Source organism: Xenopus tropicalis, chromosome 9 (genome assembly GCF_000004195.4).
Source record: "Xenopus tropicalis strain Nigerian chromosome 9, UCB_Xtro_10.0, whole genome shotgun sequence".
Taxonomy (NCBI): domain Eukaryota; kingdom Metazoa; phylum Chordata; class Amphibia; order Anura; family Pipidae; genus Xenopus; species Xenopus tropicalis.
This window is the reverse complement of record NC_030685.2, coordinates 25,205,713-25,229,455: the sequence shown is the minus strand read 5'-3', so window position 1 is coordinate 25,229,455 and position 23,743 is coordinate 25,205,713. Positions and strand designations below refer to the sequence as shown.

Here is a 23,743-nt window from a genome sequence, read left to right as displayed (position 1 = left end):
CACATTGTTCCCCTGTTCACACCTCAGGAGCAGTAGAAACCCACAAATAATCCCTGCACACTACAAAAAGAACATATACTGAGGTGGTACTGCAATTAAAAAGTTTTTTAATATATAGTTATTGTGCAGACTGTAGGAGCAGTGCCAGCATTGTGTCACTGTAGGCTGCCTGTGTGTGCCATACACACAGGCATCATAGGGCAAGCAGAGTATGGCACACACAGGCAGGGTAGGGAAGGCAGAGTATGGCACACACAGGCCAAGTATGGCACAAACCAGCCAAGAATGGCAAACACAGTGAAAGTATGGCACATGCAGGCAGGGTAGGGAAGGCAGAATATGGCACACACAGGCAGGGTAGGGAAGGCAGAGTATGGCACACACAGGCAGGGTAGGGCAGGTAGAGTATGGCACACACAGGCCAAGTATGGCACAAACCAGCCAAGTATGGCACACAGGCAGGGTAGGGAAGGCAGAGTATGGCACAGACAGGCAGGGTAGGGCAGGTAGAGTATGGCACACACAGGCAGGGTAGGGCAGGTAGAGTATGGCACACACAGGCCAAGTATGGCACAAACTAGCCAAGTATGGCACACAGGCAGGGTAGGGAAGGCAGAGTATGGCACACACAGGCAGGGTAGGGCAGGTAGAGTATGGCACACACAGGCCAAGTATGGCACAAACTAGCCAAGTATGGCACACAGGCAGGGTAGGGAAGGCAGAGTATGGCACACACAGGCAGGGTAGGGCAGGCAGAGTATGGCAAGTTTTTGCTGTACTACAACCATTAATATGGGTATGGTCATGTGATAACATGGGTGTGGTTTCAAGTGGGTGCGGTTTCAAAAAGGGGAGTAGTCAAAACTGGCTTCCATTATCGGCCCTCCACCACGTAGGTCGGAAAAATTCCGGCCCTCGGTACCACAGAAGTTGGACAGCACTGCCTTAGACCGATTCAGCAGCTAATCAGCCCGTGTATGGGCACTAACAACGGGCCTGCCCGACCGATATCTGGCCAGAAATCGTCCAGATCTCAATCAGGGAGGTTTGAAAATTAGACAGATTGGGGACGGCATTGGCTTACTGATGCAGTCCCTGAACCGACGGAGAAATGGTAGTAACCTAAACTTAGAAATGGCTCAATTAATTTAACCTAAATGTCTCAAATGTCAGGAAATCAAGTAAATAAAACGTACCAAATACAAAAGAGATCCGGGTGTATAAACCCCGGATCTGTCTCACGGTTGATCTAGGTCAAATTCCCAACACCATCATATCAGCTCTCACAATGTGAAATCCTAAATGCAAAGAACTCACCGTTGTTCAGAAGTGGTTCAGGTGCTCAGAGCCCCGAACCTGTAGCTGGGGAAGGCGAAATCACGCATATGCAAAAGGGCTCCAAATGCACCGGACACAGCGGCTTGCTTAAAACTCGATTTTTATTACTCCATTTAAAAACAATACGCCTGACGCGTTTCGTGTAAATATACACTTAATCATAGGCCTATGATTAAGTGTATATTTACACGAAACGCGTCAGGCGTATTGTTTTTAAATGGAGTAATAAAAATCGAGTTTTAAGCAAGCCGCTGTGTCCGGTGCATTTGGAGCTCTTTTGCATATGCCTGAACCGACGGACACCTATACCCATTGTTCTAATTCGATCTTTTGGCCCCAGGGCCAAACGACCAAATTAGCCCGATATTGCCCATCCGTAGGTGGGGATATCGGGAGAAGATCACTGGGAAGTAGGCCAAGTACTTGGGACTTATGTAGCGCAAAGGAGAGCTTGCTAAACCTCATGTCTCTAGTGTCGCTTATGCAGCGAGACAGTCCACTGGTAAAAGATGATACACACGAAACTTATGCTGCCTATTTGGCCCTTTTAGACTAATTTTCTAATTTCTCTCTGACAAGCCTACCAGGCCGATATTTGGCCAAAAATTGTCCGGATATCAATCAAGCAGGGACTGATTTTCCCATCGGATCAAGGACTGCACGACATGGGACCCTCACCCCAACTGCCTGTATCTCTGTTTGTATGAATCCAATCATTTGGCTCTAGGGCCAAAGAATCAGATCAGCCTGATACCACCCACCATTCATGGCATATTAGGGAAAGATGTGATTTTTGGCAACCGTGCCACATGGGCGGATCTTACAATGTATGCTCAGCTTAAGAAAGAGGCCATTTTTAGAGCAAATTGGGGTGAGGTTGGGCATATCTAGCATTGTCTAAAAACTAAAGGTACACAGCAGACACACACACTTGACATCTCTCCTTTAATGATCTAGTCAAAAGCCTATTAGACATTGTATGCTCACAAAACTATCCTTCCTAATCGATATTTAAACAAAACTTTTTAAATATCCATTTGGCCATGGCTAACCAATCCACATCCTTATCCAAGGTGATAATTGTTGACCCCATACAATGTCAACTCTGACAAAGTCTGACCAAATAAGGTCCAAATGTTCAGGTGAGCCTAGTCTGGCCTGCAACATGGGTGATCAGGGCAAATGGTTTATCTGGTCAAACAACTGGATCTTTATTTTTCTGAAACACCAGGGGCACCAGGGAGGGATATGCAAGGTGTGGCAGCAAATGCACCAGGCAATAGCAGTGATAATAGAGTGCACTTATAGCTGTGAACATAACAATTAATTTCTTGTAACCTCTCTGTCAATTAAATAAAAGAAGACTAAGGGGTGAATTACCATTTTTTACTATTTTTCTTTAATAAATCCATTTTTTAAGTTTATACATGCTTAAAAAGTGCTGTCAGTTTTTGTCACCTAACGTTTCAGCGTTGTATATATTTATTTTATAAATACTCGGGCACTACTTATAAATTAGCAAATCTGTAGATTAATATATATATAAATTTATAAATTATATCAACTGTTGAACCATTGTAGTTTTGTGCTTGATTAATTAGGGATCTTGTCCGAGCATTCCAGTTGCTAGTGAGTGCTACAGTGCCTGACCAGCTGAGACGTTTTGGGCAGCTGTGGAGCAGGGCAAACCATTAATCCTGAAATCCTGGTATATCAAGGATTATTGGCCCTGACCAAATATCTCTACTGGGGCCGAAAGGAAGTAAAGAGGCGCTGTCTCTCCTGAGAACAGTAGGAAGGTGTCCGTGCAAGTGTATAGCCCATTTGTGTGATGTGGTCACTACGTGACAGCCTTTAGGCTAATGGAGGTGCTGTGGGTGAATTCCAGTGAGACTTGCTCTGTTGACTGTGTCTACTTTTTATGAACACCAAAAGTAGACTGGGTTTTACCAGTTATTATTGATGACTGTAATTTGTCTTCGTACAGAGTAAAACAAATGAGAATATATTGATAAGGCATCAAAAGGGCAAATATGACACAGTCATAAAATAAAAAAGTGATAGGCAAGAGCTAGAAGGATGCAATATCCAGCTTCTAGTATAGTACCTAGGGACAAAAGAAAAACAGAAAGTCATTTATATAGCTATAGCTATGCAGAGTTCCCAGGGTTATTTAGGCGGTACAGGTTTGTGCCCTCTATAATACTATACACAAATAAGGTTGTGCTCACCTCTAGTAATGCTGTGCATCTATTTGCAGGCTGTGTATTCTTAGGTACATAAGACACTTGGCAAAGAATACGTTTGCACAAGAGAGTGAACCTGAACCTTCACCAGGCAGTAAGTACAAGGATCCCTTTGCATGTCGCTCCAACAGGTTGTTGATCCACAAGTGCACACAATTAAAGGGTGTATAAATGAACACCCATGCCCAGCCTGCTTGCCACCCTGTTACTTCGCAAGCACAGCTTGCACCCATTTTGTGTGCTTCATTAAGTAAGATAACTACCCCTGGAATAATGGTATCTGATGTGGGTCCCCTACTTACTCTCTGAGACAGGCGATAAGGTGTCTCTCGTTGTGCTTGTAGTGGGTAGAGATTCCACCACTGGGATTTTTACTCTGATGCCATCGAGAGCCAGATTCAAGCTGTGCAACTGTGTGGCATTAAGATGTGCTCGCTGAGATTCTGTCACCATGGCTCCATTTTCAGGCCCAAGATGAGCAATCTGCGCTGGTGACAGCCCCTTCAAAAAACAAGAGACAATTATATCAGAACCCAGTGTTCAGACTGCCGGCTTCTCTAAGCTCAGATGTCACATCATTGCTCATCCACTGAAATCTGATCAAACGGCAGCAACTCTGAAAAACTTCTCAAACATTCCAAGGTTCCACACTAGTGAGGGACTAACACTGTACACTTAAATCCTTAAAGGGAACTCCAGCTTCCAAACCAGAAAGAACCCCAAAAAGAGCCCCACAAAACACAGAAACCCCTAATATACCCATCACTAGGGGCGCTAATGCCTTAAGACCCTGGTAAATTAAAGAGCCGAAATTCAGATTTTTACGGAATTTGGGTCTTCTAGTGCAGCGTTTTTCAACCGCTGTTCCGCGGCACACTAGTGTGCCGCGAGATGCTGACTGGTGTGCCGTAGGCAGGGCCGCAATTTTTACTTTCAAAGGGGGCCCGGCGATGCTACAGTTTTTCTTAGTAGCTCGGGCCCCCTTTAATAAAATCCGGGCCCTGTCATTGGTTGCGCCCCGTGTGTACGGGTGACGTCAGTACGCACGGGGCGCAACGTTATAAAAGGGCCTGTGTGCGGTCGCGTGTAGGCAGAAGTGAAGAGGCGGCGCGTCTGAGGGATACGAAGATGCTGCTGAAGCCACCGGAGAAGCTGCCGAAGAGCAGAAGTAAAATGCTGCTGGGCACCAATGTATCAGGGGGGGCCACGGGGCACACTGACTTATGGGGGCACTGCTGCTGGGCACCAATGTACTAGGGGGGCTGGCTCTTGGCACCAATGTACTGGGGGGCACTGCTCTTGGCACCAATGTACTAGGGGGGCACTGCTCTTGGCACCAATGTACTAGGGGGCACTGCTGCTGGGCACCAATGTACTAGGGGGGCACTGCTCTTGGCACCAATGTACTAGGGGGGCACTGCTCTTGGCACCAATGTACTAGGGGGGCACTGCTGCTGGGCACCAATGTACTAGGGGGGCACTACTCTTGGCACCAATGTACTAGGGGGGCACTGCTGCTGGGCACCAATGTACTAGGGGGGCACTGCTCTTGGCACCAATGTACTAGGGGGGCACTGCTCTTGGCACCAATGTACTAGGGGGGCACTGCTGCTGGGCACAGAGTTACATTTTTTAACATTTTCTAATGGTGGTGTGCCTCGTGATTTTTTTCATGAAACAAGTGTGCCTTGGCCCAAAAAATGTTGAAAAATACTGTTCTAGTGTAGAAAGCAGAATTGCACTCTCTGCACTAGTGATGCGCAACTTTGCTGCCTCGGGCAGCTAGGACCCCTGAGGCGGCGCTGGAAATCACTGTAATTTGTTCCCTCACAAATTATGAATAAATAACATTTTTGTTTCTGCATGGTTTGAAATCCTGGCAGGGGAGGAGGGACTAAAATATTGATGTTACAACTTGTAACAACTTCTCCACAGCTTACAGACAGCATGCAGGAACTACATAACCCACAATGCATTGCAGTGTGATCTTCCCTTGTGCAAGGAATTGTGGGATTTTGAGGATGCAGGCTGAGGGCAATTGACTACTGTTACAATTTTTTAAATCTCAGTTTGAGTCTCAAAGTAGCCAGCCAGATTAGCAGGAGAACAGGGGGCGGGGCTTAGGGAACTGTTCCAAACCATATAATTACATTAAAAATCCTGAAAAGGCTGCATATTTTTTAATTGATGTACATTACAAAGTTGTTTGAAATTATGTTTATTTTTTAAAAATCTTAACTTTGGGTTTGGGTGGAGTTCCCCTTTAGTATTTGAGTAGGACACACGTCCTCTACACCCAGGAAACTACCCAATTACTGCTCATTGGCAGATAATCAGTTGCTTTATATTTGGTATTTTGACTCATATGATAATGCTAAAGCAGACGGGGCAACCATTAGGGCTCTGGCACATGGGGAGACTAGTCGCCCGAGACAAATCTCGACTAATCGCCGGTGGGATGGTATTTCGGGGAGATTAGTCTCCCCGTGTGCCAGAGCCCTTAAGATCTCCAGAAGTTGAGAAGTAAGCTGCTACTAGGTCAGCCAAGGAAGAGATGCTGATAGTTGTAGCCCCTCGTGTAACATTTCTGGGGCGCTAACTCTGTTCCACAGCAAATAAAAGAATGCTAATCAATACTTATAACTGTAGTATATAATGGAATTAGATTATGCACCAGATTAAATATTAAAATGCTCTATAGATGTCTACCTAACCCTTTTAGATAGGAAAACATTACCTTAAATATGTCTTCAGGTATGTATTTTATTGCTTCAGGCTGGATATAGGGCATTAGTCCTGGATCAAGAGCCATGAACTCCTCCTTGCTTAAACCAGCTAACGGACAGAATGCCATTAAAGGACAACTGTTAGAACAAGCACCTTCGACCTAACAAAAATCACAAATCTCAAAGCAATGCTCAGTGTCAAAAACAGCGCTGAGATGGATGGGCTTTCTGTTTAAGGGTAAGAACGTATTTGTGAGACCTTTCTGTTTGGCTAGAAGCAATCATGAGCTGTTTAGAACATTCTTTTCTATCTAACAGAAGGGAGTGCATTCTGTACAATGAGTTACCTGCTATGAGCCCGATATCATTTATAATAAAAGGGCTCCACCGATCAGATTTCCCATAAATCACCTCTGCCTTATTTTTAAAAGCCTGCAGAACACTCAGCTCACAAGGCAGGGAGCCGATCCTTGAAATAACAGCCCTGTGAGAGAAAAACCAGAGATACAGAGCAGAAATGTTCCTCTATTCATAACAATAACTATGTATTTATAGGCCACACTGCATATAAATAAAAAAACCGGCACTGGATTTTGTGAGAGTTGAACTGGCATATAAATCCAGAAAGTTCTGAATTAGGAGAAGGCATCTTACATAGACTCCATTATAAACAAATAATTTGATTTTTTTATGAGTGATTTCCTTTTTCTCTGTAATAATAAAACAGTAGCTGTACTTGATCCCAACTAAGATATAATTACCCCTTATTGGGGGAAGAACAGCCCTATTGGGTTTATTTAATGGTTAAATGATTCCCTTTTCTCTGTAATAATAAAACAGTACCTGTACTTGATCCCAACTAAGATATAATTACCCCTTATTGGGGGCAGAACAGCCCTATTGGGTTTATTTAATGGTTAAATGATTCCCTTTTCTCTGTAATAATAAAACAGTACCTGTACTTGATCCCAACTAAGATATAATTACCTCTTATTGGGGCAAAACAGTCCTATTGGGTTTATTTAATGTTCAAATGATTTTTTAGAAGATTTAAGGTATGGAGATCCAAATTATGGAAAGATCCCTTATCCAGAAAACACCAGGTCCCAAGCATTCTGGATACCAGGTCCCCATACCTGTATTAGTTTTACTTTGTTACAGAATAGAACCAGATGTGGTGTTTTTTGGCAACACATAAAAGATAGGGAGATCCTTGTTCTACTTGACAAAGAAAACAATACAGGTATGGTATCCATTATCTGGAAACCCTTTATCCAGAAAGTTCCAAATTTTACCTTGTACAGGTATGGTATATTAACATTTAGTGACCCCCCAGCATTCTGTAAAGGGGCAGATTACTATTTTAATAGTAAACGTAATAGTAAACTTTTGTGATCCAATACTGGTTACAGATATATAAAAAACCCGGTCAAACAAATACTTTGCTATAGTTACAGATATATCCAATCAGCTTTTGCCCTAACTGGAACTTCAGGTTGGGGCCCCCATCCAGTACACTAACATTTTGGGAACTAAAGCCATAAAGGTGTAGGAGCAAAGAGAGTTAGAGAGAGACATGGAAATGAAAGTGAAACGAGAAGGGTACTCAAAAGAGAGTAATGAGAAAAGGGGTAAAAGATATTCATCCTTAGCTTCTGCATCCAGATAAGGTTTTTTGGTGAAATGCATGGATCAGACTTAGAAATTTACTCACCTGAACTCTGACGTTTGGATTTGGTCTATTTGCTCTGCATCAGCTGCACACAAACTCCTGGCTAGCCCCACCAAATGGTAGCTTTTTAGGTCACTTGGTGACTTTGTAGAATCATTGAGAAATCCATGCAGTATAGCCTTTGCCTGCAGTACCACAGCATTGGCATTAAATTGGGACAAAAATATATAAACATAGAAAATGCATATATAGACTTTCAAGGCATTCTACCTTTTGTCTAGAAAGACAAAGAACACAGGAAAATGAGCAGACACTCATAAAATTTCACATGGGATGGCCTATTCAAGGAAAATGAATGTCTATTTACACATAAATAGAAGGTATACAGCCTTACGCATTGTGTTCCGTTGCACTTATTTATATTCTAAGATAAGTGTATATCATGCTCTGTGAGGCAGGGACCCTGGGACTGCTTGAGAGATAGCACCCATTTATGAGAAAGAGAGCCCTTCAGGGATTTGTCATCACTGATGCCCTTTTGCCACCCCTGAACATTCTGCTGCTTACCAACAGACAGTACCTTAGCAGGGCAGAGTTTGCTTCAAAGTGTGGTACAGAATAGGGTTAAAAAGAATCGTGCTCAAGGCAGGCAAGAAGTCAGGGCAGGCAGCAAACAAATCAGAAGTCAAAAACCAGGGAAGTAACAGGAAAAAGGCTTAAGGTGGCCATACAGGGGCTGATCAAAAGCTGCTGATGGACCAAGTCTGAAACTGGACGTAAAATCGTCCAGATGTCGATCGTGCAGGTTTAAAAATCCAGTCAGGGTGAGGAGTGCATTGGCTTGTTGATGCAGTCCTCTCCCCAGCAGCATACATCCCTTCAAACAAGCAGATCTTTCAGTGTATGGCACCTTTAGCTAGGACTGTAGAAACACAAAGCCAGCTTGGGCAGTGCATACAGGCAGAAGGCGCCTTTTAAACTGCTGCTAAAGTGATGTTACAGAGTAGCGCTGTGCGTTGGAATGCAGCCATGATGCCACGGTGCCTGTGTCCAGACGCGTGCCTATGCGAACACATGCAAACGGACTGGCTGAGGGGTAGGAAAGATGCATTGGTCTCCTGGAGCATCTCATAGTGTAATAAAAACGCATAAGGCTGTACAACTTGCTTATGTTCCTGGTTATTACCCATTGCTAATGGTCTGGCCATGTTCTTTTTTAGGGTGCTTGGCCCCACAGGTTTTAGTTATAAATGGTCATAGCTTTTAGTCATAAATGGTTACGATTATATGGGGCAGAATATATATGTTCAGATGAGATCTGCTGGATGTATTCAACACAGAAATCATTGATACTCCAGCAATCTTTCCTTAATATCCAGTATAGTATAGCCTTTTAATCTTCTAGCGAAACCAGTTATAAAAAGATAAGCTGTGTTTGACAATTAAGATGTTAGCGTGGTGGGCTGTGCCCATTTTTACCATATTGGACTATGAATGTAACAGTTTTCCTTTGTGTTGATATCAGATATTTAAATATTGATTTTTTTTCCAACCTACCTGTACAGAAGACCATTCTTCTTGCTGGCCAAGAGCTGACACCGCATCTATGTTACTTAAGTCAAGATCGAGAATATCTTGCTCGCTGAATGCTGTAGCAATGCGCCCAAGCGAAGTGATGTGATAGCCTTTCCAAGATGGCAGGTCCCCCCAGGCCTTATAAAGAAGACTAGGGTCATGCTACGATTAGCCAATTTCCCTGCCCATTTACCACCACCATCCACATTTCCCTGCCAAACCTGGAAATTTCCCAACCCTCTTACATCAAGCCACACCCCCAATGATATTACGTCTGCCCCCCAACCCTAAGGCCGGTATAAGTCACAGAAAAAGGTGGCAACCCTAATTCTGGTACAAAGAGAGACAGTAGTGTAAAGTGAGATATATATATGGTAAATTGCACCCAGTTTAATCTGGACATATATTATCTTGATAACATTGTCAGAAACATTGGAAGAAAGTACCACTTAAATACACTCATATTGTGAGAGTTGATTTTTCTTGCCCTAGCACCACTGGGAATGATGTCAGTTCTAGCCACAAAGCTGAACTAGCTGGTAGACATTAGGCACATTGCTGGTGTGTTTACTGTGTTAAAGTACCTCTTTGGCCTTTTCCATCAATACTGAGAGCTGAGACTCATTAAAGCTTCTTATTGCCCCAAGAATGTGCACTGTTTTTGTGAAGGTGTCTGTATCAATGCACTGCAACTCTGCACAGGACCAAAAGGAATTGGCTTCCACTAGCCTCGTAATGTCATCACCTGAGGGACCCATTATTCCTGCGCAATCTGTCAACAGAAAACAATAGGGTGAGGTCTTTCACAGCCTCCAGTGGGTTGGGCTAGTTCAACTCTGTGTAAAGGCTCATTTATGAACCCAAAGTGCAAATGCAAATTGGTAAAATGCATGCAGAAATTCACATGCCTGGACACTGTGCACAAAGTTGTATTACTAAAGCAAAGGGTGCATTTTCAGGGTGTGTGCCTACACAAGCTGCTGACCTGTGCCTCGTGAACTGCCCTGTAACTGGTATGGGCACTGGAAGTGATACCATTTGCACACAAATTCAGTAACACAAACAAAAACAGACAATAGTTTGAACCCATACTGGTAAATCACCTGCAAGTTGAGTTGCTCAGTATTTTGGGAGACACCACACCCTCCATTCAAAAGAAAGGCTACTTGCACATAAAGCCAATCCAAAAGGGACTAGCCTTCCATAGAATATAAAACACTCTTTTATTCAAAGCAATTGTCTGTATCGTTATGAAGGTAGATAAACCAAATTTCGGTCTAAAGAGGGAGGCCGTTCTGTATTTGAAAGGCATTTGTCTGAGCCAAATTAAACAATGGGGCTTTTCACAATTGAAGAGAATTAAACAAATGTTGCCATTATGACATTCAGAGAGAGAGGCAATGAGTTGGGATAAAAGGATTTACCTGCAGTACGATTGGCTACTGAGACATTTACACCGAGTAACCGAACGGCATCAAATACAACTGATAAAATTCCCTCGCTGAGAGGAATTCCTGGTGTCTCCGATACCATCTGCAATACTGTATTCTGGAACTTTTCAGATGGGTCCATGAAAAAGAGACAAAAGGTCACACGTGCTGTGTATCAGATTAATGTGGCATTTACCGAAATGACCGAGTCATGGCATTTACAGTCTAACTCCACTTGGCGAAGGCTGAACAATTTTTTGTTTTAAATAATCTACAGTAAAGTAATGGGGTGATGTATAGTAAAAGCCACCATGCTGTGTAAAATGTCTCCTATATAAGTCTTGAAAAGTACACAGAAATGAAAGGTAAGATGCCAAGACATAGGGCCTCATTGACTAAAGCATAGCCTGCGGCAAAGTGCAAAAAGCTAGCCCAAAGCATCCTGTTTCTTGTACTTTGCCCCATGGGTTGTGCCCAGAGGCATAAATCTTTTAGCATGTACAATTAAGTGCAAAGAATAAGGTTGCCTCTTGGCTAGTATTTTCACCATCGTGACCGTCAAAAAGGGAAAAAACATACAACTTTTTTTCCAAAAAAAGTGACAACCCTAGCAAAGAGCTGCATATCATTATGTATGCATTGCTGCCTGTGTTTAGCAGTAGTGCATGTAAAGGGCATGGCAAATGCATGAAATGCATCTTTCCCATGGAATGCACATCCCAAAGACGTGTACACAAATGCAGCATCCATTGCACCTTTGCTGGAGTTTTAATCAAGTAGGGTTGCCACCTTCTGTGCCTTCTGTGGGCGGGTCTGTGATGTCATGGGGCAGATGACATTGTGGGCGGAGCTGGTGATGCCAGAGGTGAGGTTACGATGTCAATCTAACAGAGTCCTGTCCAGTCTTCCTAATTTGGAAAACCAGACAGGCACTTTTGAGCCGGACAGTCCTCCCAAAAACCATGTTGTCCGGGTAAAAGCCAGGCAGGGGGGAAATGTGCAAAGCTTATTCTGGGCACAGGTGCTACATGCATGGGCCTAAGGCAATGATCCCCAACCAGTGGCTAAAATGAGCGTGAGTAACATGTTGCCCCTTGGATGTTGCTCTCAGTGCCCCCAAACCAGGTAGTTATTTTTGAACTCCTGACTTGGTGGCAAGTTTTGGTTGAATAAAAACAATATTTCCTACCAAATAAAGCCCCTGTAAGCTGATAGTGTGCATAGAGGCCCCTAATAGCCAATCTTAGCCCTTATTTGGCACCTCCATGAACTTTTATGGTGCTTTTCTTGCTCTCAAGGTCTTTTTACATGTGACTGTGGCTCACAAGTAAGAAAGGTTGGGGATCCCTGGCCTAGGGGATGCAGTTTTGCACCCTTTAGCACTGTCTGTAGCTCTCACACCCATAAATTACTGACAAGTGGAAGCTAAACCATATTTGTGAATGTAATTGGAGACCTTTGTATAGTCAGCAAGCTTTTCCTTCCATACCATCTGTTATAACACTGATATAGTCATGCAAAAAATCACATAGGAGCAATTAGTGCTTTAGCTCTGGCTTCTCTTTAATATATATACAGATAAATACCCTTTTAACCTTGAAAGTCTCAACATCAGCACATTTCTACGTTTTCAGGTTTTCCCAGTCCAAGTTAAAATGACAGTTATTAATTACAGTTCAACTCAACAAAATTCACAAATTTAAGGGCAGCGTGCTGGTTTCTTGCCTCATACCATATTTTTTGAGCATTGCCGACCAACCAAGCACTAAACTATCTGTATTGGAGGGGCGGGGGGAACAAGGAATGCACTGTTCATATGCTATTTATAAAGGTTACCACAATCATTTCTGATAGTACAGGTATGGGATACCTTATCCAGAAACCTGTTATCCAGAAAGTTCCGAATTACAGAAAGGCCATCTCCCATCTCCCATAGACTCCATTATAAGCAATTAATTCTAAATTTTAAAAATGATTTCCTTTTTCTTTTTTGAAACAGAACCTTGTACATGATCCCAACTAAGATATAATTAATCCTTATTGGAGTCAAAACAATCCTATTGGGTTTATTCAATATTTAAATGATTTTTAGAAGACTTAAGGTATGGAGATCCAAATTACAGAAAGATCCCTTATCTGAAAAATCCCAGTTTTTTTTTGAGCATTCTGGATAACAGTTCCCATACCATAATTTAATATAGATGTTGGACCACCAATGGATCATGCCTTGTTTTTCTGCCACCTACACAAACATTTAAATTAATACCTTATTGAGAATATCCAGGAACTCGTCCTTTGAAAGGAGATTCCAAAATGGCGCCATATCCTGCACAAGTTCACAAGTCCAGTTGGATGGAGGTCTGTGCAAAACACATATCAAACTAAAATGATGGAAACTGGATTAAGAGGATATGTGCTAAGAATGTATTGAGAAAGTACAGAAAGACAGTATATAGGCTATGTAACTGTTACACTTGTTATAGTGCCTGTCTTTAGCCTGTTTGACACTATGCCTGTTATTGGATTACAGGGGAAATCTAAGCAGTCTCATTGGATGAAGTCCACATCAAGTACAGGACCCAATCAGATATTGATAATAGAGGCCATTGTTTTATTCCAAAACTTGAGCCAATAGTCTGTTGACTTGGCCAACAGTAGCTGAGTTGGGAGGAGTAGAGGCTATCTATACAGTCCTCTTTTACTGTATTAAAGTAGCAGCCGTGTCCGGGCTATAAAATTTAAACTAATGAATTACACATTTTACCTTATGTCCATTCCGTTCATGAAGCTCCTGAAAAGCAATTATAAATTAGTATCCATGTCAGTACCTCTTACAGGCTCCAGAACTGCCGAGGCCAGGAGGCCATGTGGCCCTCCCAAAAAAATGAATACCCCCCCAGTTCCAGGTTTAGATACTCAGGGCACATTTCGCTGCGGCTGGATGCATATTCTATGCAATCTCTTACCTCAGGTAAGAAAGTCCCATAGGCAGTGGTAAGAATACCACTGTTGACATATTTTCTTCCCCTTCTCAGATGTTCTCAATAGTAGAGACATCTGTAGGTCCCTGGCGGAGCTACACGTCTGTAGGTACCACTTGGCTATGCCTGAGTGACCAGGCTTAGTTTCCTTCAGTCATACTATGGATGCTGCAGAGAGTGCCCATTAGCTTTTCTGTTCTGAACTTGCTCATATAATTATGAAAGAGATGATTTTCCTTCACAGGCTTCCCTTGGAATTGTTTAAGCCAATGAATTTTGTAGGTCCTACTGATCTATTTGTTTCCTCCTTCGTTGAATGCTACTGCTGCTGCTTTAATGAGTCTTCCAACATGTAGGGGGCATGATTCTCTCTACCAAATTGTTTGTTCTCAGAAACAGTGGCAGATAAATGGCACTTGCTTTTCAAGCTGGTACAGGTATCGGATCACATATCCGGAAACCCGTTATCCAGAAAGTTCCGAATTACTGAAATGCCATCTCCCATAGACTCCATTATAATCAAATAATTCACAATTTTAAAAATGGTTTTCATTTTCTCTATAATAATAAAACAGTATCTGTACTTGATCCCAACTAAGATATAATGAATCCTTATTGGGGGCAGAACAATCCTATTAGGTTTATTCAATATTTAAATGATTTTTAACAGACTTAAGTTATGGAGATCCAAATTACTGAAAGATCCCTTATCCGGAAAACCCCAGGTCCCAAACATTCTGGATAACAGGTCCCATACCTGTAATAGTATTTAACTTTTTCTAAAAAATAAAAAAATGTATGCTCTATATATGTTTACAATTGTGTGCAAGTTATGGGAAAGATAAGGGAGCATACATCCCTTCACTCCACCTCATAAATATAGAGTAGTGCTGCATTTATACTGGGGGGGGGAAGCACAGATCTCTGTGTGCAGGGCATGGTTGAAAAGTACAAGAACATGGCAGATTGCACCTGTTTGTTAGCACTTTGTACCCTCTTGAACATAGTAAATGACCAAAGATATCCATGCCCCTTAAGACCAGATGTGTATACAGTTTTATGATGCAAGTAACATGGAGTCTAAGAGGTAAATCATGATACTGTTATTAAAAAGTGATATTGGGGTGTACTGTAATGTGTTGGCTGGCAAATTTGGAGATGATAAAAAAAGATTGCTCTTTAGCCAGTAGCGTAGATGGGATAAAGGATAGATAGATGATAGATAGAAAGATAGATAGATAGATAGATGATAGGTAGATAGATAGATAGATAGACAGACAGACAAATGATAGATAGATAGATAGATAGATAGATAGATAGATAGATAGACAGGTAGACAGACAGATGATAGATAGATAGATAGATAGATAGATAGAGATGATAGATAGATAGATAGATAGATAGAGATGATAGATAGATGATAGATAGATAGATAGATAGATAGATAGATAGATAGATAGACAGGTAGACAGACAGACAGATAGCTAGATGATAGATAGATAGATAGTGCTCTTTAGCCAGTAGCGTAGATGGGATAAAAGATGATGATAGATAGATAGATAGATAGATAGATAATAGATGGGTAGATAGATAGATGATAGATAGATAGATAATAGATGGATAGATAGATGGATAGATGGATAGATAGATAGATAGATGATCTGTGCACTGTCCAAGGTAGAAAAAAAGGTTCTATGTAACCACATACCCATAAAGCTCTAAAAGTCTGTTTTTAATTTCTGTACTTTGATTGTGACTGAGATTCCGACAGGCTTTCAGGTGATTTATTGTCACTGCAATGACATCTGTGGATATGCCGCTCCTGATTATCTTTGGGGACAAGTGACAAATGAGGTTTCCGATCATGTCCAGCTGATACACATCAGTAAGAGAACCATTCTGAAACAGGAATAAAAGGAGGACTAAGACTCCTTGGCAGTTGTGAATTGGTGAGGGTAGTACAGAGCAAGACGTTTACTCACTCTTTCCATATATCCAATATGCCCAGGCAAAAACACATTGCTACTGGAATTACAAACCAGCAGTGTGACTAGGAGACACGTCAGAGTTATATTACTTAATGCAACAGTGATCTCCCTAGAGATTTGCTGAATGAAACACTTACCAGGCACTGATCCACTTTGTTAATTATCATTTCCTTTTTGCTTGGCTTTAGCACCAAACTGCTGAGATCTGCCTTTCCAAGACTAATTAGAAGAGGCCCACAAGGAATGGATTGTGATACAAAGTATTCTGACCTAAAAGAAAAGGAAATATGAGTTATGTTATTTTTACATACTCATGTAGCATATACATTGTAGCTTGCTTTCCCTTTTATATTTAAAGACTGTAAATTCTACTTTTTTATGAATTAAAGCTAACTTTTGGTATGTTATAGAATTGCCTATTCTAAGCAACTTCTCAGTTGGTCTTCATTATTTATGTCTTATAGTTTTTGATCTATTTGCCTTTTTCTTCTAACTCATTACAGCTTTCAAATAGGGTTCACTGACTCTATATCATACTAAATGTTAACTTGAAGGTGAATAACCCATTTAAGTTTTCAGCTAAATAAATTGAGTTTTCAATTGAGTTTTCCCTGCATTGTGTTTGCAGTTCCTAATCAATACACTTTAGACCTTGGAGTATAAATGCTATTTGATAATTACTGCATAATTCATTAAAGGTGCAATTTAGTCCACTTCATATCAAAGCCTCCCCCCCCCCCCCCCCCCCCTTGTGTCCAATCATCTTTCCAAAGCTAAAATGACTGAACCTTTTTATGGTGGCAGCCTGGTGGGCCCCAACACCACATCCTGACACAGTGCAAATCAATGAAAGTATTTGTCACAGAACACCAGAGAAACAACCCCTTAAGGTAAAAAGCCACTTTTATGATCCATACAGACAAATTGAGTCAGTATGATCAAGCTCCTTCCTCAACAAGAACACTTAAATATCCACAAGTGCCCCCCTAAAGTATATTAACCCTCACCACAATGTGTATACAAATACCTGTGCAAATACTAAATCACATATTATGTAGTTGTACATACATGTGGCACCTTTTTAATATGTTTCAGCAATTGAGGATACCTGTCAGGGGCTGTTTCTACACGTCGCAGCACTGAGAATGCCAGCTTGACTGGTGGGTGCGTCCCTGATATACACCCCATGTAACTTAGCCCTATAAACTCCTTATTTTTTTTAAAAAAAACCTAATGATACAAACTTACGGAAGGACAGCCAATAGGAAAGCTGGGATAGTTGCCTGAGAAACCTTCCAATATTTCCACGCCACACAGTGTATCTAAAATAGAAAAAAAATTCTTATGATCTTGTGTTGGTGTCTTTATTTTCATTATTCCTGCAGTTGGTCTTCATTATTAATGGTGTGGGTGTTTAGATTATTTATACAGTTCTCCAGTCTGTGCCTGAAAACTCTATTTGGTTTGTCATTGTACATAACCCCAGCAACAAGCATTACCAACTTGGAGATGAGTACAAGATGGTGTGAACAGAAACAAAAGTAATAAAGAAACCCACTAATGAGTTGAGAGGAAAATTAGAAAGACAAATAATTAACCCCTTCCTTGGCTACCAGAAACATAGAATGAATGATGCTGGCAGTCAGGTACTTGACAATACATATATATGGTAGTGTTAGAAACTAGGGAGTTTCTAATTAACCCCTTCCTTGGCTACCAGAAACATAGAATGAATGATGCTGGCAGTCAGGTACTTGACAATACATATACAGGTCCTTTTCAAAAAATTAGCATATTGTGATAAAGTTCATTATTTTCTGTAATGTACTGATAAACATTAGACTTTCATATATTTTAGATTCATTACACACAACTGAAGTAGTTCAAGCCTTTTCTTGTTTTAATATTGATGATTGTGGCATACAGCTCATGAAAACCCAAAATTCCTATCTCAAAAAATTAGCATATTTCATCCGACCAATAAAAGAAAAGTGTTTTTAATACAAAAAAAGTCAACCTTCAAATAATTATGTTCAGTTATGCACTCAATACTTGGTCGGGAATCCTTTTGCAGAAATGACTGCTTCAATGTGGCGTGGCATGGAGGCAATCAGCCTGTGGCACTGCTCAGGTGTTATGGAGGCCCAGGATGCTTCAATAGCGGCCTTAAGCTCATCCAGAGTGTTGGGTCTTGTGTCTCTCAACTTTCTCTTCACAATATCCCACAGATTCTCTATGGGGTTCAGGTCAGGAGAGTTGGCAGGCCAATTGAGCACAGTAATACCATGGTCAGTAAACCATTTACCAGTGGTTTTGGCACTGTGAGCAGGTGCCAGGTTGTGCTGAAAAATGAAATCTTCATCTCCATAAAGCTTTTCAGCAGATGGAAGCATGAAGTGCTCCAAAATCTCCTGATAGCTAGCTGCATTGACCCTGCCCTTGATAAAACACAGTGGACCAACACCAGCAGCTGACATGGCACCCCAGACCATCACTGACTGTGGGTACTTGACACTGGACTTCAGGCATTTTGGCATTTCCCTCTCCCCAGTCTTCCTCCAGACTCTGGCACCTTGATTTCCGAATGACATACTTTGGACCACTGAGCAACAGTCCAGTGCTGCTTCTCTGTAGCCCAGGTCAGGCGCTTCTGCCGCTGTTTCTGGTTCAAAAGTGGCTTGACCTGGGGAATGCAGCACCTGTAGCCCATTTCCTGCACACGCCTGTACACGGTGGCTCTGGATGTTTCTACTCCAGACTCAGTCCACTGCTTCCGCAGGTCCCCCAAGGTCAGGAATCGGTCCTTCTCCACAATCTTCCTCAGGGCCCAGTCACCTCTTCTCGTTGTGCAGCGTTTTCTGCCACACTTTTTCCTTCCCACAGACTTCCCACTGAGGTGCCTTGATACAGCACTCTGGGAACAGCCTATTTGTTCAGAAATTTCTTTCTGTGTCTTACCCTCTTGCTTGAGGGTGTCAATGATGGCCTTCTGGACAGCAGTCAGGTCGGCAGTCTTACCCATGATTGCGGTTTTGAGTAATGAACCAGGCTGGGAGTTTTTAAAAGCCTCAGGAATCTTTTGCAGGTTTTTAGAGTTAATTTGTTGATTCAGATGATTAGGTTAATAGCTCATTTAGAGAACCTTTTCATGATATGCTAATTTTTTGAGATAGGAATTTTGGGTTTTCATGAGCTGTATGCCACAATCATCAATATTAAAACAAGAAAAGGCTTGAACTACTTCAGTTGTGTGTAATGAATCTAAAATATATGAAAGTCTAATGTTTATCAGTACATTACAGAAAATAATGAACTTTATCACAATATGCTAATTTTTTGAAAAGGACCTGTATATGGTAGTGTTAGAAACTAGGGAGTTTCTAACACTACCATATACACTACCATATATAGAACTATGAAGCCTGTGTGTGCTGGCTGATGTTCCCCCTGGTTGAGCAACAGGAGGCAGATGGCTTTGGCCTGGGCATTCCCCGGCTGACACCATGATCCAGCTGCAGGAAATACCCCATTTAAGGGGATATTTAATCCTGACTCCCCCAAATCCTAGGCGTAATCACTAAGCTCTCCCGTGACTGAGCCTTCTAGTTCCTGAGGTCTTACAATCCTGAAATCCTGTAAGTCTGTTCTTGCTCTTGCCCCCATATTCTGACTCCTTGGTATTAACCCTTGGCTTGTTGACCTTGTGCCATACATGGACTTGTTTACCTGACACCTTCCCAGACCTTGTACTTGTATTTGCATGTGCTCTTCTGTATACTTATACTATATTTACTGGGGTATTTGTTTTTTAAGTTTTAATTCAGTACTTTGTTTAAACACACAGTCTGTGTCAAACCTCAGTATGTTTGGTCGGGGTTACACAGCACATAGGTTCCCATTGGCTAGATCAGCTACCACCCCTGACAAGTACTTCAATCACCCATTAAAAGTGGCAAGTTTTGGAAGAGACTGAAAGCCACATTATAAATATACGGTAACTTACCTTATGGCACATTATAATATGCTTAGGTCCCATTCCCATAACTTTAGGGGTAGCAGCAAGTAAAGTTGGGAAAGTGAAATGCTTGCCAGCAGCTCAGACATCTACAGCACTTATCTCCAGCATATTAAACCAACTGTTTACATGTTTCACCACTACAATGACATTTAGCGATCTCCCAAATATAAGAAATGACTAAAAATAATTTAAACATTAATTAAACCCAATAGGATTATTTTGCCTCCAGCAAGGATTAATTATATCTTAGTTGGAATCAAGTACAAGGTACTGTAACAAAGAAAAAGGAAATCATTTTAAAAAATTGAATTATTTGATTAAAAATGGAACCTTGGTTTCTTCCCATAATTCAAAGATTTTTGGTTAATGGGCTTCCGGATAACAGGTCCCATACCTGTAGTAAACTGTTGTCCCTATCTTTACCCTGCACTGCCCATAGACTCTCAGACTGACTACCCCACCACACAAACCCTTGGGGTGCCCAGTTAAAGAGTCTGGATCTCATCGACCCAGTTCCCCTGTATCTGTTATATGGAGGAAGTTGGACGAGTGGGGATTACGCCCAAAGGAGCCTAGAACCAGTAGCACCCATAGCTTATTTTCACCTCTGACAGGGTAGATTTACTAGAGAAGCAGCCACTGATCTTAACAGTTCACCAATGAAGAAGGATTCTCAAATATAATGTGTATCCCCAGGGCTAACTGATCAATGTGACGGTAATGTTGGCCTCTCCTGGGAAGAAAGGAGTATACAACCAAGCAGAATATGCCAGATATTTGTGCAATCCAATGACTTCTGACAAGTGCTGACAGCTCTGCTTGAGACTTCAGCACTAATGTCTAGAGGCAATGGGGGAACTGACAGATAATAATTACAGGACTGTTTTCTGCCTGCCTGCTGCAGTAGGTAAATGTTACATCTATAAACTGCAGACCATGGAAAGAAGAGAACATATTACCTGATAAGGAGAAAGCAGCAAGAGACTGTTCTCTAAGAGCTTGTAATGGTTCAGAAAACTTGGCTTGTTCATGCTGTCAATCTGCTCACAAGTGAGTCCTTTCACCAGCTGCCCTGTACTGGAAAAGGATGGTATTACAAAGGAACACCCACTGCTGAGAACAAAACAATAACTCATGCATTATCTAAATTCAGGGGAGAGATCTTACAGCCAAATGGAAGCCAAAGGATTTAGTATTAGGTGGGCTAAAGAGAACAACATTCTCTAAAATGTGCAATAAATGCAGTGGACGTAATTACTTCATGCTACACACAGAGCATAAAATGAGTTTTTCACCTTTATATTGGAAATTTTGGACTACCTGGGCAAATACTCCTGGGATACTAACACAGATACACTCTGCATAATAGCTGTAAGGTTCAATTGACTAGGAAACCAGTTCGCTCTTTATGCCTCTTTGTTTTATTATGTTACAGAATGGCCTGTCCTTAACAACTTTTCCTTTGTTTTTTTTTATTTTGTTATGGACAAGGAAAGGTGAAATCACTAGGGATGGAAACTGGTGGGTACAACAATTTAAACTTTTTCACCTGGGATAAAGAAAATAATTTTTCCGTAATAAGTTCTGTAAAACGGACTGTTTCTGTCCCAAAAGTGATAAAGTTGGTATAAATTTGTTTCATTACCTCCTTTGCTCCAGTATCTCCTAGTTTTACTCTATTACATATTAAAAAGGAGTAGATTTTATCAAAAATTGTACCAGAACCCAAAAGTTGCTATTTTTAAAGAAAGCTTTATTTTACTACTGGTTGAACAAGGAAACCCCTTCTATAGCAGAAATGATTTCATATTTAAACCAGCTTAGCAGGCAGGAAGTCATCAAAGTAAAAAGAATCGATTCTAAATCTCTTAAAAATACATGGTCACTGTTTTTTGGCGCTATTGATCCAAAAAAGGACCAGATTTTTAAAATGTTACATATTTAGATTTATGTGCGTAATTAAGGGACATACTGTTTCTATGTTAATACAACCTTGATATCGTTCTTTTGGAAACAATGTTCCTTTCTTTTCTTTTCATTATTTATCCTCTGGGCATAGTTGGTTAGTTTATTTGTTCAATTTTTCTTTTAAAGACGGGATTTTACTCTGCGGTATCTCCTTTTCTCCATATCTTGATGCATTAATGACAAGCGGATCAGTATGGAGTATGGCTTGTGTCACTATCTAATATGTTTGTTACAAAACTTCAATAAAATGTATTGAAAAGTAAAATCTCTGGGGGGTGCCAAGTTGTGCCCCCCCAGTAATTGTAGTAGCTTACTGCCTACTCCAGGCTTGCACTCCCCTTCTTTAAAAAATGCACCAGCCCAATGTTTGAGGAACAGCAAGCCGCCATCTTGTTCAGGTGTCCCAGGCATCCCCTTAGTCCATTTAATTTGGTGCAGTTCATAACTCAGCAAAGCTTGTCTGTGTCACACATGTGATTGCCAAGGTTAGTGCATAGATGCCTTGGACACAGAACAAAAAGAAAAAAAGCACCTGTCAGCAGTGTCGGACTGGCCCACCAGGATACCAGGAAAACTCCCGGTGGGCCCAGGTGTATGTGGGCCCTCCTTCTCCTGACCATTTGGCCAGTTTCATGGTCATTCCCTATTTCTGAATGGGAACAAAGAAGAGAAATAGATGGAAGAATAGATTCTAGCATGTAAATAAAAGAGACTACAAGAATAAAGAGGTTGGGTGAGGAAAGGAGGAAAAATTGTTTGGAAAGTCGGCCTGTGGTCTAAGGTTTTCTGGTGGGCCCCTGGGGTCCCAGTCCGACACTGCCTGTCAGGGGTAGCAGGTGAGCAACTAGAATGACTCAGGGTGCCTGACAATTTGACACCCCCCTGGGATTCTACCTTACCTTTTTAAATATTTGCCCTCTTCTTCTACCTAACTTACCATGGATTTTCAGTTAACAGTAAAATGGATAAATCTCGCTGAGTTTTCGTGAATGCTTACATTATACCCTCTTTGATTTGTTTCTAAAAGGAACATTCTGTTCTTGTCAGGCATCCATCTACTCAATAACTAGGAACTCTCTGTCAATAACTAGGAACTCCCACTTTACCTTAGTAGATCTGTCAGCGGCATCTTATGAGAAAGCTTTTCATAAGCAACCAGAGCCTAAAAGAGAAAATTATATTTCAAACCTGATGGAACAGAAATGAGAAAATAATACAGAACCTTCACTGCAAATGACAAAGCTGTCCCTGGGTCAGCACTCATTGCACTCAAAAGGCCTGTTTATTGCTCTGAAAGTGACAACCTCCGTTTCATCATAAGAAACAACTGATTTATTCTCTGTAATTTTAATCCCTGTTTGTGCTTTTCTGCGGCTCTTTAGTACATTGACATATATTTTCCTGACCTAGAAACAGAATTTTCAAGCTCAGGGGATTTATTTGGCATTATTACATTCTGGGAATCAAAGACTTCATCCACATTTATGAAAAAAGAAAAAGTTGAAATACAATTTTGTTGTATGAGATGACCAGTTGGCAGATACTTCTCAAAGTTGAAAGAAGTAGGAAATATATATATATATATATTTGTATGTATTTAAAGGCTTAGGCATATCTTCTAGGCCAGTGGTTCCCAACCTTTTTTGCACCACGGACCGGTTTCAAGCAAGACAATTTTTCCAAGGACCAGAAATGGGGGGGTGCGGCGCAACTAGTGCTAGTTAAATTTTATATTATGCACTTTACTATTATTATTATTATTAAATACAGCTTAATAAAGTACTTTGGTCCTTGTCATGAT

General features: G+C 41.3%; 1 protein-coding gene across 1 annotated transcript in view; it reads right to left on the bottom strand.

The window, feature by feature from the left end:
• Nucleotides 1-2,266: 2,266 nt before the first annotated feature.
• otoa (otoancorin) overlaps nucleotides 2,267-23,743 on the bottom strand; it is a 47,940-nt gene continuing 26,463 nt past the window's right edge. Inside the window, exons 16-29 of the mRNA XM_031893565.1 lie at nucleotides 23,049-23,104; nucleotides 20,934-21,051; nucleotides 17,205-17,278; nucleotides 16,094-16,226; nucleotides 15,677-15,867; nucleotides 13,254-13,347; nucleotides 10,982-11,111; nucleotides 10,142-10,329; nucleotides 9,540-9,695; nucleotides 8,025-8,167; nucleotides 6,658-6,794; nucleotides 6,322-6,419; nucleotides 3,887-4,085; nucleotides 2,267-3,445 (exon numbers count right to left, since the gene is read on the bottom strand). Of these exons, the coding sequence (XP_031749425.1) occupies nucleotides 3,381-3,445; nucleotides 3,887-4,085; nucleotides 6,322-6,419; nucleotides 6,658-6,794; nucleotides 8,025-8,167; nucleotides 9,540-9,695; nucleotides 10,142-10,329; nucleotides 10,982-11,111; nucleotides 13,254-13,347; nucleotides 15,677-15,867; nucleotides 16,094-16,226; nucleotides 17,205-17,278; nucleotides 20,934-21,051; nucleotides 23,049-23,104 (1,782 nt within the window). The 3' untranslated portion in view covers nucleotides 2,267-3,380. The remainder of the gene's footprint in view (nucleotides 3,446-3,886; nucleotides 4,086-6,321; nucleotides 6,420-6,657; nucleotides 6,795-8,024; nucleotides 8,168-9,539; nucleotides 9,696-10,141; nucleotides 10,330-10,981; nucleotides 11,112-13,253; nucleotides 13,348-15,676; nucleotides 15,868-16,093; nucleotides 16,227-17,204; nucleotides 17,279-20,933; nucleotides 21,052-23,048; nucleotides 23,105-23,743) is intronic.